This window comes from Passer domesticus, chromosome 9 (genome assembly GCF_036417665.1).
Source record: "Passer domesticus isolate bPasDom1 chromosome 9, bPasDom1.hap1, whole genome shotgun sequence".
NCBI lineage: Eukaryota > Metazoa > Chordata > Aves > Passeriformes > Passeridae > Passer > Passer domesticus.
This window is the reverse complement of record NC_087482.1, coordinates 34079132-34095494: the sequence shown is the minus strand read 5'-3', so window position 1 is coordinate 34095494 and position 16363 is coordinate 34079132. Positions and strand designations below refer to the sequence as shown.

The 16363-nt window shown below is 41.2% G+C and overlaps 1 protein-coding gene across 10 annotated transcripts in view; it reads left to right on the top strand.

Moving 5' to 3' along the window:
• The window catches only part of ARHGEF3 (Rho guanine nucleotide exchange factor 3), a 110124-nt gene that overhangs the window by 81559 nt on the left and 12202 nt on the right, over positions 1-16363 (top strand). For 8 of the 10 annotated variants that reach the window (XM_064432596.1, XM_064432600.1, XM_064432594.1 and 5 more), the window contains one exon: positions 14700-14807. In XM_064432596.1, coding sequence (XP_064288666.1) covers positions 14700-14807 — 108 coding nt within the window. Of the gene's footprint in view, positions 1-4450; positions 4746-13163; positions 13818-14699; positions 14808-16363 lie in introns of those variants that run through there. The other 2 variants (XM_064432601.1, XM_064432603.1) reach the window with 2 other exon arrangements.

Genomic DNA, 16363 nt, shown 5'->3' with positions numbered 1-16363 from the left:
AGCACAGCTCACAATAAGAGTGAGAAAACCTAACTTCCTCCTTCTCATATTGCTCCACACGTGGCACAAATAATGAAAACATGAAAGGTCTTCAAATGGAGAATCTAGACAGAATAGGAATTTGGGTTTCAGTTTTGTGATGTCACATGTTCCACAGTTTCATTGTGTTACATTGAAATGTGTTTCATTTTTCTGCACCGATCTTTCCATGATTAGGACTCTACCTGGAAAAATTACAGGTGTGGTTTTTGAGAGCACATTTTTAATGATAATTGCTTATTCTCTAATATTTTTATTGGAATTTCTCAGCACCAAAGTGTTGAATCAAGCAGTGTCTTCCTAATATTTATTACCTAGTACATTGTAACTCATTACCATGTCAACAATCTGTATTTGCAATGAGGAAATTGCAGTTTCTTGAACAGCTGGGTAACTGCCTGATAAATGCTCTTTTTTTAGCAGTTTATGTGATTTCTGGCTTCTCACTCAACACTATCAGTGGTTCTGCATTCCATCTTCTGAGAAGATTGAAATTCTTAAAGTTTGGTTAAAAAGACTGCTTCAAAAGTTCTTTGGATTGTTTGAATGTGGTTTCAGTGGTGGTGGTGGTTGCTAGTTTGTCTTTGTTTTTCTGAAAGAAAAGGTTCCTAATGATTGGAGCATGTTGGAGAGAGGCTTTAGAGATACTCAGTATGTGCAGCATTAGCCTGACTTTCACTGGTCATTTCAGAATGGGAGGAATAGTAGCTTTGCTTTGAGTACTCCTAGCAGTGAATATCACCTCTCCTAGGCAGTGGCTTCTGGTTTATTGATTGGTTTTTTTGTTGTGAAACCACATACATGGAATGACAGAATGGTTTGATTTGGAAGGGACCTTAAAGCTCATCTCATTCCAACCCCCTGCAATGGCAGGGGCACCGTCCACTAGCCAGGGTGGTGAGAGTCCATCCGACCTGGCCCTGGACACTTCCAGGGATGGGGCACCCACCACTTCTCTAGGAACCTGTGCCAGGGTCTCAAAACCCTCACAGTGAAAAATTTTTTTTCCCAATGTATAATCTAAATCTACCTTCTTTCAATTTAAACGAAAGGAAATGTGCATAGATTATATGAGAGATATTCCATAAACTGCAAACTACTGGGTTTTTTTCCCTTGAAATGTGTATGCAATATTTCTGCTTAATTTAATGCTTTTTTAAAGTTTGAACCTGAACACATCTCAAAGTGCTTTGCCGTGCTGACAGATGCTTTTGCAAGAGTTACTTCTGTGTTAAATTTTGAATCTGTGAGGAAATGAACTAAAGGCGTAGGAGTGAACACCATGACCACAGAACAGGCCTGTCAGTGAACTTCAGACCTCAACCAGGTCAGCAGAGGTAGGCATCTCTGAGCTGGGCTTTCCAGACTTACCAAATACCTTCCTTACTTCTCCCTGACAGGAAAGTAAATTCTTTGTTAGCCTAAATAAATTTAAAAAATCCTCCTACAACTCCCCCACTGAGATAAACCCACAAAAAATGTGTTCCAGAAATGGCAAAACTGATGCACTGGCCTGCTCTGCAATCTAGTTACTACCATCATTTTATCTGAAATACTAGTTGTTTTTTTGAAAGTACCTTACAATTCAGATTCAGAATTTTTATAGTGCTAGTGTAGACTTGTAGTCTAACTATAACTTTAGGAAAGAGTGGACTCCTGGGTTGCACACTTAGTGGAATCACTGAAACCTTTGTTTCTCCAGCTGTACAGCTGGAGTTCTCCAGGGAGTCTTTCAGCCAGAGGTTTATGAACTGATGTTTGGCTCTGCCTGGGCCCACGTGCACAGTGCAGTGACTACTGATGGGCAGCCACTGTGCAATCTGAATTCATGTAGAAATGAAATGTAAATCACACTAAGTTTGTAAGATCTTTCAGAAGGGACTCCAAGTGTTTGATACACAGTTCAGAGGGGATTCAATACCATGACTAAACTGTAATCATAATTATTTGTTTATAAAAGCATGTAGCATTCTACAGACATTCAGCTCTCTGAGAGCTGTTTGCATTTGTTATTCCATCAGATAATATTATACTTATAAAGTTCAGTGCCATTCATCAATGAACTTTGGGTCCAAATGTCATTTCTGAAACTGTATTTACACTTCTCTGGTGGAATAAACAAATGTCCATGGAGTCTAATGAATCCTACTGTCCATATCTTGTAGGTACAAGATGCTCTGAAACTTACTGACATGAAGGTCCTGCCTATTAACAATCATATTCCTCTTAAAATTAGTTTTTCATGTGTTTCTTAAGAATGCTTAATCAAGCTGAAATGCACTGGCCTGATTAATGGAGAAACGACAGAATCGCTTTCTTGGCATATTTTTTTGTGTATAAACTCAAGTTCATTATTTTAATCTCCAAACCAGTACACTCTTGTCCTGTGTGAAGTGCTGTTCATGCCATGAAGCATGTTACAGGATTAGATTGCTTTGAGAACATGCCCTGAAGGTATTTTGTCTAAATGATTTAAGTGAAGCTGATTTTTGAAATGGTGTTTATCATACACCTTCATAAACAAACATACACAGATGGTATTTGAAATCAAGGCTGCCTGGGTTTAAATGGTTACACAGCAGCTGCAGTGTTCTCATGGAGGATATTGATACACAATTTGTGTGTAGTGGTATTTTAACGGGATTGAAATGTGAGGATAAACTGCCCAGCATTGTCAGGCTGTGCTCAGAGCTGTGTCCTCTGAACATCACATGGAGGAAGACTTGCAGAAGTGAGTGTACATTCATGTGACTGAAGTAACTGTTCATAGCTTCAGAAATCCTGATGAGAAGTAGATGCTTAGAGAAGAGTTCAAAACAGAAATAGCCAGTCATGGTGTTTCCCAAAATATTGCCCCAACAGTCAAGAAGTTGTGTCTGAGAATGTTTCTTAGGAGATAGTTCCACTGTGTAAAATACAAAAGTTGTATATAATATGAAGAATTAGCTTCTTTTTCTTTGCTCTGAATCTGCCACCACCTGATTTAATATGATGCACCATTTTTTTCCCCTGTAGTTGATCACAGTAAAAAATAATTCCATATTTGCTTCCTCTGTCAATTGTGGCTTGTAGGTCTTTATCACATCTGCTCTAATCTCTCTCATTTCTGTATGTCCTATCTGCTTAACCATTATCTGCATGAAAGCTGTTCTGTGCCTCTTGTCAGCACTTCCACTTTCGGTCAACCTTGTCTTGCCCTACTGTGATGCAGATGAGGAGGCACAGAACATCCAAATGTTCCAATGTCACATTTTGTTCTAGAATCAGTGCACATCTAGAAGTACTGATAACTGTTCTAGTGATTTTGCAGGAATTTCAGGGTTGGGAAGCTAGTGGGGTTTTTGTTTTAAGGACCATAAAATAGAGATGTGCCTGAGAGGCACAGGAGAGCATCTCTGGTTGTACTGCAGCTGCTCCTCAAAAGGCCTAGGAGGGTAAGTGTGAGAGGTTATTGTATGTTTGGGTATTGGTGAAGTCAAAGGAAAGAGTCCAAATGAGGACTAGATTTGCCATTTGACTAATCCTATTCTAAAGTCATCATTATCTGATTAACAGCCTTTAGAAAAATAGATGCTTGTAAAGCCACATCCATCACATGATCTCCTTTTAAAATCAGTTATTTTTAAGGTCTGTGAAGTTATTCTTGTTTGGGCTGCTTCCGTGTGGCTGAAAATATTCTTCCCTCCTCAATTTCCTTTTCCTTGTTTCCCGTATTAATGTCTCTGTCCGACTGATCCTGTGTTGCAAACAGGGCCCCTAATGCTTCCCCTGTCTTTTCAGGAAATTTTCACTACCTTTGTTTTATGGTGGTCCTCAAACAGAATTTGCCTGGCTGCACAGACACTGAAATGCCCTGTGAGATTCCTTAGGCAGAGGTGTTTTTCCACTTTCTCAGCTCGGTACAATGAGAGATCCCAGCAGGGGAGCAATTTGGCTGAACAAGAGGAACAAAAGTGGAACTTTGAAAACACAAGAAACGAACTACAGCTTGCCAGACAGGAAAAAAACAGTTATACGGCTAGGGAAAAAAAAAAAAAAAAAAAAAAAAGTGTGCTGGGGAGGGAGTAAAAGCAATGCTCTGTGTTGTGGCACCGTGACATCCTCAGGGCCGTGATGCAGGCTCCGCTCAGATCAGCGGGCGCACGCCGCTCTGAATGTCGGTGCCGCTGCCGTGGGTAGTGTGCCAGTCTGGATTGGGGTCTGTGCCAGTGGCGAGCGCTGTCAGTCCTGCCCTCCTGCCGGAGCGGCCATCCTGCGGGCAGCTCTCGCTCACTGTGCCCCTGTACCCGCGCGCTCTCAGCGCTGCGGCGGCGAGCAGGGGAACGCGAGGCACGGCGGGGCCCAAGGGACGAGCTCGTTCCGCCCGCAGCCACAGCGGGCGGGCCCCGCGCGTGTGGGGGCCGGGCCCCGCCCCTCCGGGCCCGGCGCGGCCCGGGCTGCGCGGCGCTGCCGCAGTTGGCGGCGGGCCGGCCGCGGGGAGCGCTCCGAGCCGCGGTTCGGGACGCAGCTCAGCCTCAGCGCTGCCGGGGGCCGGGCACGGCCGGCGCCTCCCGCCCGCCGCTCCCCCTGGGCCGGCGCCGAGCCCCGGGAGCGCCGCTCCGGCAGCCAGCATGGTGGCCAAGGATTATCCCTTCTACCTGTCCAACAAGAGGGCGAATTTCGCCTTGGAAGCGCAGACGGTGACCAGCCCAGCTAAAGAGACCGAGGTACTGCTGACACGGTTGCAACTTTATTTTTCTTTATTGTGTGACGTGCATTGTTCTGGGGGAAAGTAACGTGGTTTGGGAAGAGGCTGCAGTGTATATGGATACCCGTTTTGTTCAGGCATCCTTTACTGCCTTCTCTAGGTATGCACCTTTCTTTTGGAATAAAGCCAGAAACAGAATCTAGATTTTTTTTTTTTTTTGTCATCTGTCAGTTTAGGAAAATTAATCTTTAAAACAGCTGATTGAGACGTACCTGTTTTACATAAGTAGCTTAAAGAGATTTAGTTGTATTTTATTCCAGGACTAAGCATTACTTACACATTGTTAAACTTATGTAGGAGCTGGAAGGGAATCAGTAAAATGGTGTCTTAAAGCATGAACTTTAAGACAGGATTTACATTAACTGTCTTTTCCTCATCACAATAAACAAAAAATTAATCTGATGTACAGTTAACTGAAAGTCCTGCCCTATCAGCAGATTGACTTCTCTGTTTCTTAAAAGGCATGGAAGCCTTTCAAGTGACATTAAAAATCTTCCTCGCTAACTCAAATTCAGCAATGTTGGTGAAAAACTTAAATATTTTATACTTTAAGTTAATGTTGGTTTTTGTTTAGGAAAAAAACAGTGACATTAAAGGTTGTGACTGCTCTGGAGGAAGGCAAAACATTTATATGAAAGTTTTATTACTTAAATATATAGTTTCTTTATTAATCTGTTTGCTGAGTAACTTGAAGACAGCTTATTAAGTTGGGTTCATTTAATACATCTCTGTCAAAGATTAATTACCTCCCCACCTGAATAGGTCTGAAGTAAAAGTAACATAAGCCCAGTGACCTTATTTAATCATGATGCTGAAGCGAAGAACTGAGATGATGCTGCACTGTTGCTTTCCAATGTACTTTTGCATACAGAGACTTAATCATTGAGGTTAAGGGAAGTGGGATTCTTTTCAGCTATGTGTTTTTGAAAAATTAACACCCTAAGTGTGCGTGTATATCCATCTACGGAAAACACAAGCTGTTAGGTACCAAATGTTCTTCTCAAGGGTACTCATTATATTAACGATAGTATTAAAGAATCATTATTTTAACCTTCACTGCATGAAGGGATTTTTGGTGAATTAATAGAACTGTCAGATCTGAAGAATTGGAGTGTTGCTCTGTTACAGTTAGGAAGCTCGATTGTAATCAAATTCCAAAGAAAAAGACTCAGTGAAAGCTGAGAGCATGAGGAAGTATTGAGTAACAGATGTGATCAATCAAAATTACAACGTGAAAACAGCTTGTGTTTTATACGAACAAGAAAATGCATCCTTCTGCTTTCGAGCTGTTTTCTGAGAGTAGGATGGGATTCCAGCGTTCTGAAAAGAAACTTTCAAATATCCTAAGAGGGTAAGACCACCCACCACTCCAAAATACTAATTTATAAAGCAGAAATTAAAGCTACTCTTTGGGAAAAGCATTATGAGGACTGATGTATGCAGCCTGTTTCTTTGAAATCTGTACGGGGGAAAAATCCTTAAGCTGTAAACATTAAGCTGTTCTTTCAGCTTTTAGTATTTGCAAGGGGAATTAAAGCTGCTGGGCGCCTTCTACCACAGCTGGGTGTTACTGCAGCAGAGCGCTCCCGTGTCTGGGCTGGGCGTTTCTGCCTTCGCAAACGCCAGTTTCCTTCTAATTATTAACATGCGAAGTTGTTTTGGTTTTTTTTGTAACTCAAATTATGCATGAATGTTGGTATATTTGGATTAGAACAGATTTTCTGCTCTGTAGGTGTTTTGAGGAACATGTCAGGGCCAGAAAAGAGAACTGAGGATTTCTGCTTCCGGCTCTTTCTTTCAGCTGTGCCAGCTCCCTTGGCGTAAACTCTGTGGAAAGTTGCACAGTCACAAAACAATGACAAATGAAATTTCCAAAATATATGTAAACACTAAAATCTGCATTCTGATAAAAAACTGTTGTTCTAGTCCAAGTCATCATAGTTCTTTTAAAGTGCAATTTAAGGGCAGCAAAAGACTGCAGTACCTGAGTTAATATGGCAAACACTGCGAGGTCTTTACTTGAACCATTACCTGCCCCACATAAAGTCCTGTAGTACAATTCTAGGTGTGAGCAGTACAGAGGCGTTGGGTTCTTCCCAACTTTTTTACAATTCAAAAATAGAAACAATTAGTAACATTTGAAACTTGCTTAGTCTAGTTATAAAAAGCCCACACCTTTCCCGATGAGAAACACTATTTCCCATTTTTCACCTTCTAAAGCCAACACGCAGACTGGGTGGGCAGCAGGTGAGAAGGAGCATTCACAGCCACAGACTGAGGTTTAAAGGTTTGAATGTGAAGTCACGGCAAGGAACTCTTGAACTCTTCAGAGTAAGGATGTCCTGTTCTGCCATACAGGATCCAACAATACCTGGATTTAGGCTCTGAAAACTACAACGGGGCATAAAATTCCTCTGTGTGTCCAGTGTTGTATGTCTGCTTACAGCCCCTGCAGTGCAGAACTCAGACCTCGGAGCCAGGGCTGTTTGCAGCCTGGTTTTTGTTGTCTCCTGCCATCCTCCCAGCACCGGTGCAGGAGCTCTGGGCTGCCTGGTGCTTGGGATAGTGTTTATTTGGGGAGGGTATTTATTTGGGATGGGGAATGTGAAGGGGAGCCTGCAGGTCTCTAGGCCATGGCACATCATTAACAGGGAACCAGGCATGGAGCCAGAGGGAGAGGGGCCAAAAGATTAGGAGATAAACTCTGAGTCATGAATTTTCTTTGATCTTCCTAAATGTATGTATTTCATGTTAATGAAATATTAGTAAGTTGCAGTTTTGACATATTTCAGGTAAGTTCATGTGCAGTGTAGCTGTCAAACCCCTGCACTTGGAATTGCTGATCTGTTCTGCTTAATGGCAGTGTGAAACAAACAGCTTGTCTTTATTTTTCCATCCACTGTATGATATCTGCTGGTTAATTGGCAGTCCAGGTTAATATCTAGTCAGTTCCAGAATGGAAAATGTCTTTCTTAGGTTGCCTGTACAAGCAGCTTGTAATGAGAGGAAATGCACAATTTAATCAACTCTACATTAGCTGTCTGGGTTTTTCAGGGTTTCTGTTGCTTGTGTTAATTCACCTCGATGTGAGGTTTTTCTGTTCATTTGCCTTCATTTCCTAACTCCTGACAGATGTATTGATTTCTGGATATTGCAGATAAATGATCAGTCCAGATTGCTGGATGCAGCTTGTGCTCTGCTGCTGACACTTGAGTGGCTCTGCCCTGCCTGTGGCAAATGAAATCTGGGGCTCTAAGGGTGGTGAGCAGCGAGGGCAGCCTGTGTGCAGCCAGGAGCCAATCTTTGATTAACACCTGGTGGGATAGAATCATGAAAACTTCACTGTTGTCTTTTCAATATTTCACCACTTCCCTAAATGGCTCTTCATTGTACCCCAGCTATCATTTCAGGTTCTTTGTAATGCTGTGATTAAAACTAAATGTCTCTGGATTTTCCTTTGTTTGCTTGCTGGTTTTGAGGAGTCTGACAGAGGAGCAACAACAAACCTCGTCCTGCTACCATCAGGGAGTGCAGGTGGTACATGGGACCTTATGGATTTCAGGGAAAATTATATCACCAATGCACACAATTTTATGATCAAGTTCTCTTTGTGTCAATTCACTGAAATTGCTTATTAAATTCTCCTTGAGATGCTGGCAGTTTTGGTAGAGGGATGCCTCTCCCAGATTTTAGTATGGACTCATGTGGATGATTTAGTTACCTTTGTACAACACTGAACTATATTTAGAACTACTTTAGAGTCACCTACTTTGTTTTTCTTGACCATACACCTCAGCTCTAGAAGAAGCACTGTTCTACGATTTTCCAATAAGAATCTTTCTAAGATACTATGAAGCAAAGGCAAATTCTCTGCTGTTTCAGTATAAAACTCCAGTCTTTTTAGAGCCAAAATCAATTGAGAATGTTGTTCTGGTTTTAGACTTACTTTGTTCTGAAGGTACATAAAGCTTGAGATGCTTGGTTTAATTTATTTTTAGATTTAAGTGTTTGCTGTGTTAAGGATTGTTGTAACGTAGGTTGTTTTTTCTATTTTAACTTTTTTTTTGTTTTGTTTTGTTTTTTATCCTGCTGAAGGTTAAATACAGATAACATCCTGTGGAACAGAGCTTGAATGTGGTATTTTTTTTTATTAAACTCCAAGTTTCAGGGGCATTTATTAGAGCTGTTTAATCCGAGGCCAATTTAACTAGTAGCAGACTAACAAAAATAATATTGTTGGGCTTCCTGCCATGACAAATGTTGACTTACCCTTATAAAGTTGACTAAAAACTAATAACCTTTAAAGTATGGAAACCTTTAAGGCATATGGAAATAGAGCCAGTTACTTGAAATCTGAAACAGAGTGGTTCTGTTTGAGTTTACTGGCACTGCTTGTGAATTAGGTATGAAACAAAGGTTACTGTACTGTTTCAATTTATAGTGTCTTCTATTTATTACACTCTTAACACTCTTGAGACTAATTTAAGTTAAAAGTTTTTTCCCTAATGAATGCTCCTATAGCACAGAATGAACACTTTGGATGTCTGCTTGTCCAGATTCACATCAAAAATAGAAAAAAGTTGACCAGCATGACTTTTATAAAATGTTAAGCAAAGTAGCTACCTTAAATCCAGAATTACTGCTGTAAATGTCTCAGAACTTGCTGAACTCCAGTAAGCTGAGATTCTAACAGGCATTGGCAATTTCAGCCACTTTGTGTGTGGGTTCAGTTGGCCTTTGAAGGTTAAAGGTAGCAGGATAAATTCTACTATTCTAAAATGCTAAGTTTCTGTACAGTTTTCACACTGGTACTTATTTTCTGTGCTGGGTAAAAACCTCTGTAATTTCCTTTTGTTGAGTTTGGTTTTAAATACAATCAGAAAAATCAACACAATATCCTGGTCACAGTAGTGCAGCAGACACAAGAATAATGGCCCCTCGGGGGAACATTTTCCCTTGTTTGTGGGATTCAGCACCAGTGCTCCGACATGGAGACCGTGTTTGAAGCTGCTGATAAGAGATGGGAGTCAGGTGGAAAAACAATCATAGCAGCAGTGAACATAATTGGCTCTTCACTGGCAGGAAATCAGTGGCTTAGCCCTTGAGGGGCACAGAGTGGAAGAATTTTGAAGTGAGGTACTGGAGCAAGTGAAGACCTTTTATGTGGCACCTAGACTGCTATTCAGCGTGTGTTATCCAGGTCATTGCTTCTGATGTTCTTAGGGCAAAATGGAGGGCATCTGGCCTCATTCTTTTTGTTTCCTTTCCTTCTGTTTGTTAGGAAATGAAAAGCAGTCTTTTGCTAGACTAATTTATCCACCAAAGGTTGATAATTAAGCTGTTGTGGTCTTGAACAATAAGGTATCAAAAATTGATACAGTTAAATGGCTTTAACTCACTGCTCTAGCTCACTGCTTTGAACTTCGGGAATATTCTATTCTTTACATATACTAGTAAAAGAGTTGGTTTTTTTGTGTTGTTTTTTTTGTTGGTTTTTTTTTTTTTTTTAATTTTGCTGATGACGGGCACCAAAGTATTACCATCTTCCCCCGAATAGCCTTCTAGAAGCTTTCATATCTGTGTAGTGTGTTCTTGGATACAATATAAGCAATTATTAGGTGCCAGTTTCACTAATGAAGAAGCAGAAATAGCATGAACTTAGCCACTCTGTTCTGCAAGGCAAAAAGACTTAAATGTTACTGAAAAGGGAGCTGGCAGCTGTTAGTCCTCTCAGTGTGGCTTCTTGGTAGTGCTCTGGTTGGAGCCGAGTGCTGCATTTTCCTGCTGTCCCACAGCAGAAGAGAAACCAGAAAGATAGAGCTTTCCTTGCTTACTCAGTAGTCTGAACCATTGGGTTAGAGTTTAATATATAGAAGATACTGGAGATGCAGTTGTACCTATGCATAAAGAGTAACTTAGAATGAAGAAGCAATTTGTCCTTCATGCCTAATTAGAGGCATGGCACCTTTGAAACTTCTTGTTTGATAGCTTCCCATCTTAAGTTGGTGATAATCACTGATTATGCTATGGTGATTAGTCTTTCTTCCTACTAATTCTTCAGAAAAGTATATTAGAAGAATGTACAAAGAAGGACATAGTAGGTGTTTGAAATCTCCATTGTCTGGTTTTCAGAGCTGTCTATGTTTTGGACACAGATTTGCTCCTTTCACCAGTTTCAAGTTCTTTCTAAGGCTGCATTCACAGTATTTGCAGCCTAAATTTTCTTTGTCCCTGAATTCAAATGTTCCTGAAGTCATCTTGAGTTCAAATATACAGCTCCCTCCAAAAGCCATCTGCTCATTGTTCTAGCCTAGTCAGGTATTAATTTGACTTCACTTGACTGTTCAGCCTTTGAAGTTCCTGCACTCATGTTTCCCTCAGCTTTACTTAGCCTTATATCAAATTTAAAGCCCTGTCAGATTAATGTTACTTATTCACATATACCAGCTCCACATTTTGGAAACTCTGCCAAACTGTAGTCTGGTTTTTTTTTTTTTGTAACTTACTTCCCGTATTGCTTTGGCAAGCCTTCATAACTCTGAAAATACAGTCTAACATGCAATAATTTCAAAATTCTGAAATAAGTTTTTTTTTAAAAAAAATACCAATCATAATGGCTTTAAAAGGTCAGGCAGCATGTTGTAACTCCTGAATTTTTTGTCGTAACTTGGCCTGCTTCCCAGTCTGGACAGGTGATGGTGGTTGCAATGGATCCAGCCCCTAAATCCTCTCTCTTGATCCCCTCTAAGGTCCCAGAGGTGTGAGTGGGGAGGCAGGAGGAGGAGCAGTGATGACTTTGGCAGCTCTGGGGACAGCCTGGATCTGGTGTTTGTTCCCCCAGTGCAGTGTGTCCTCACGGAGCCTCCTTGTGCTGGGCAGACACCCATCAAGATTCAGACCCCAAAGGGTTTTATGGTTGTGGGACTTCTGGTTAACTGCAAAATTGGAGAGTCTTCAGAGACAAATTAGTGAAATAATGAACATGTTGGACTAATGTGCAAGTGCAGTTTCTGGTCAGTATCTCTGGGTAAAGGCGAACAGTTCATGCAGTCCCCTCTTTCCATTTGTGTTGCTGGCTGTGATGAACAGAGTCCTTGATGAGAAAAACACTCACCTGTTCAGAACTTGCCCTTGACTGTGGAATTTCCCCTCTCCAGATTGTTGGTCTCAGTAGTTTGTTCAGCTTCTCTGCAGTGCTGGTTTGGAGAGGTGGCACAGCTTGAGAATGAGGGTGCTGATGAGAGGGGAGGCAGAAGGGATGGAGACAGTACAGCAGAAATCCTGTGATCAGATGTGCAGCAGTTTCAGCATTAATGTCTGGCAGTTTCAGAATTGTTCTGGTACTGCTATATTTTCAATGCACAGTCAAAGCCTTATTTTTACCAACTTCATTTTGCTACAGTAGAAAGGGTGACACAGGGCTGATGGCTTTTGTTGTGAGACAAAATTATTCTCTGGATAAAATGACACCTGGAACACTAAGATTTGATGAGTTTTCACTTCCAGCTCAGTATCTTAACCTAAGACACAGTTTCTAATGAAGGGGAAAATCATGCTGTAAGTATTCAGAAAGGCTTGCTTCATACTTAAGAATTTAGGATTAACAAGATTTTTCTTTCAGAACTCATTGGTAAAGGTGTAAAGTCTCAGGCTTCTGAAGTTGTCTGTAGTAATGTTATTTGACAGACTCCTGTAATAATGATGATTTCTTTCCCTAAAATTGAATTCTGTATTTGGACTGCATATTTGACTGTTCTGAATTCTGGTCAGAATTTTCCATGTGAAATCAGAGCACCCTAGATTGCATGAGGAATTCCAGGTGGTGTGCTGGCACAGAAGGGCAGGACTGCAGTTATCTGACCTGGCTTTGCCTGCTGGGGGAACGGCTGGCCTCTAGTGGCTCACAGCAAGAGGTTCCACAAGATCTTAATGGTGTTTGGTGGTGGCTGAAACTCTGCTTGGAGCTCGTCTTTAAAATCGGTTTCTGTTTTCAGTGAGGTTTTGCAACATGAACATTAGTAAAAATTATAATGTCTTGGCACTTTTCTCCTTGAAATGGGTAGGGGCAATGGCTACCAGAAGGGATAGAGCATAAAGAAGGAGTAATAATTTCTATTAATCCTAATGCTCCTCTCCCTGTCTCCTGGGAAGTGCATACAGTGTTTATTCCCAGGCTGGGTGCTGGTGCTGCTGAGGCAGAGCTGCTGGCACAGGCTGTGCTGCTGGCACTGCCCGGGGCTCCGTGCCCCTGCACTGCACTGCAGCACCTTCCTGACCAGCTGGCCCTGCCAGGGCTCTGCTCCGGCCACCAGCACTCACACAGTCACAATCACCTCATGCTTGTGCCACCAGTTAGAGGAGAACTGCACTGGAATCTCAAAGATTTCCCTCTGTTTTGGGGAGGGGTTGGCATGCTGCTGCTGGAGGGAAGAATGTGAGTGTGTAAATATGCGAGTGCTGCAATGACGTCAAAAATGCTCCTTCTGAAACCTGCCTCGAAGACATGGTTGCTGAAAAGGAAGGGTTATGAATAACAGTGCAGTGATGAAGATAAGGATTTAACTCGCTTTAGACTGCTACAGTTCTTTAATGCCAGGTGTCATGTGTGATGGAATACATTATTTTTGCTAGAGGGTTAAACACTTTGTCGCTCATCTCAGCTGGCTTTTATGGATTTCCAGGTCTGCCTGCTGAGAAGTAAATTAAATATGTAGCTGCTTCTCACCTTTCCTCTGTTGCTGCACTAATGGAAGAGAATTTTTCTTGCCAGTAATACACATGGTGGTCATCGCTGCTGAGATTTATTATTTGGTATCAAGAAGGATGACAAATCTGCATTATTTCCAGAAGGATTTATATTTCTGAAGAAAAGGATAATAGGCATGCTTCATTTTCTTAAAGCTATGTCCAGACAATTGGAGGCAAGCAAACCTACACAAACTTTATAAGCATGGCTGAAAAAGAAAGATGAACTGCATTAAGATGTCCTTGAAATATGGTGTTGGATGGGGTTTTTAACTTCACTTGGAAGGTTTGGCTCTTTTTCTGTTGCCTTTTGCATGTGCTGTTCGAGATCCATTAAATGTCAGATGGAGGTTAGGAAGCCAAGGGTAACTGTTCTATTTTTATGTATTTATAATCACTTTTTTCTGTGTTACAATTTCTTCTTTTTTTTTTTTTTTAATACATATCTGCAGGCCAATTGGCATATTGTTTTGGTTACACATTACTTTGGGTGCTGTTGTGCTGTTAAAATATTTATGAGAAGGACAACGTTGAATTGAGTGCTTTATGGTAGATTTTGTTAATATTCCTTTATATTTAATGCAAAAAAGAGGTGTAAGTAAGCATGTTATTAATGTGTTTGTCTGTATATGTGTGTATTTTCATAAGAACCTGCATTCAGAGACAAAGAGTTAAAGATTTCTGTCGAAATTATATACTCTGGAAGAAAATACATTTAACTGAATAGAGTCACATGCTGACAGTGCCAGAAGCAAAGGCACACAGAGAATTGTTTATATTTGAAAGCATTCCTTTCAGTGAGATTATCATAATGTGCATTAGCTGCAGAGCACTGCTGAAAATTTTTCTGCTAAGAATGAGTAAAAATAATCAAATTATTTTCTCTTTCTTTGCCTCCCTTCCCCTGTTCCTGGTCATGACAGCTTCTCCATCATTACATTTTCAGCAGTTTCCAGGACCTGTATGTCCCAGCCAAGAGCAATCTGTCACTGTCAGCGTTTGAAACTGCTTTTGTTTATTTACTGCCCTAATGATAGACCAGGTTTGCAAACACTCTTGCTACAAATGCTTTCTTAGGAAAATCAGCAGAACTGTTAGCAATCTTCACCTGATTATGCCCACACTCTGCTGACTTTTTTTCCTTTCCCTCCTCCTCCCTGTGCTGCAGGAGCCCAGTAACAAACGGGTCAAGCCTCTTTCCAGAGTCACGTCCCTGGCCAGCCTCATCCCCCCAGTGAGAGCCACTCCGCTGAAGCGCTTCAGCCAGACCCTGCAGGTAAGGGCAGCACTCCTGCTGCTGCTGCTGCATCAGCTGCAGCTCCTTCCTGCAGCAGGGATGCTCACGGACACCCACCACTGCAATGTGCCAAACAGGCTTAAGCACCTTGTCAGCACAAGGTCGCTCAGCTTAAAACTTTCAACTCTCACCTCAAAAAACCCACTTCTCTGTTTAATGTTTTTCACTTACCAGGACGAAAACTGTTGCATCTGTAGCATATAAAAATAGTTCACTAAAGGATTACAGTTGCTTTTAAAATTTGATGAAGAGATTATTCCATAATGCTTTTTCTTAATGTTGGTTGGTTTCTTTGAAAGTGTTATTTTTGGTATAGTTGGTCAGGCAGGACTCCTAAATTTCCTCTTGTAGCATGAATTTTGACCATAGCTAAACAAAAGAGTTAGTGAGTAATCAGAAATTTCCAACTCATTTTCTGAAGGTGACAATGAAAATTAATAAAGGGCTGACAAATTTTAAATGCAGTTTCTATGTTAGAGATTAGGAATGTAATATTGTACATACTTGGAGACTAATGAAATTTTAGTTTATAAAGCATTTGTGCCTTCAGACCTAGAGATGGCAAAGTATTGGGGTGCTCAGTCCTAATTGCAGTGACAGCTGGAAGCTGCAGCACTGCTCTGGGTCTGGCCCAGAAAGCCACTGTTTCCTCTTTAGAAGAGTTTATATAAGAAGGCATGTCAAAGATTTAAAGATAATTATTTAACAAGCTTAATTTCTTCGAGAGGAGCTGTAAAAGGAACTTGAATGTGTTAGAAATGTTCCTTAATTGAAATTACCTAAATTAGAGCTTTACTGAAGTTACCTGTTAAGGAGGAAAGAAATAAAACTTCAGAGTCTATTGAGAAATAAAAAGTCATGGGAAAGAACTCCATTCTTCTGTAGTTGTAATTACCTAGAAAATTGATATTACAGGGTTTTCTGACATTGTTTTTCCTGTCTTTGGTTCCTGTGATGTTGAAAGTGCAGATTTCTGCACAGGCTTGGAGGATCAGCCCAATGTCTGCACCCCTGCCAGGCTCGGTGCAGGTGAGGTCTGTGTGACTCGAGCAGAGCTCCCTGAATCCCCTGGGCTCTGTGAGTCTCCTGCAGATCTGCCAGTCTGCCTCCAGGGAAAACTGGCCCAGCTCTGAAAGGGCCACATCAGTTCCAGTCATGAGGAGCATGGAAAAGGATTTAATTTTTGGTCAAACTGCTGCTGAGCAGGGTGCTTCCCTTTCCACAGCCTTAGGCAGCTGTTGGCCTCATTTAGGTACCTGTGCTATTGTTCTGCAGGGAAAGCCTCTGGGACTGCACAATGCAGTGCCCAGGACAATATTGTATTTAATAAAGTTGTTTCAAACTAACCAAAACATCTATCCTTTCATGTATGCAGTAGCAGCTTCTCAAAATGAGAACTATATTAATGTGGGTAAATTTTGACAAAAATAGGAGGGAAAAGAACAGCTTTGTTGCAAGTCCTACTGTTGCAAGCATTTCTCTTTTGCTCTGTTCATACTGCCCATAAGAATATACTTTAATTAGCAGATGAAACA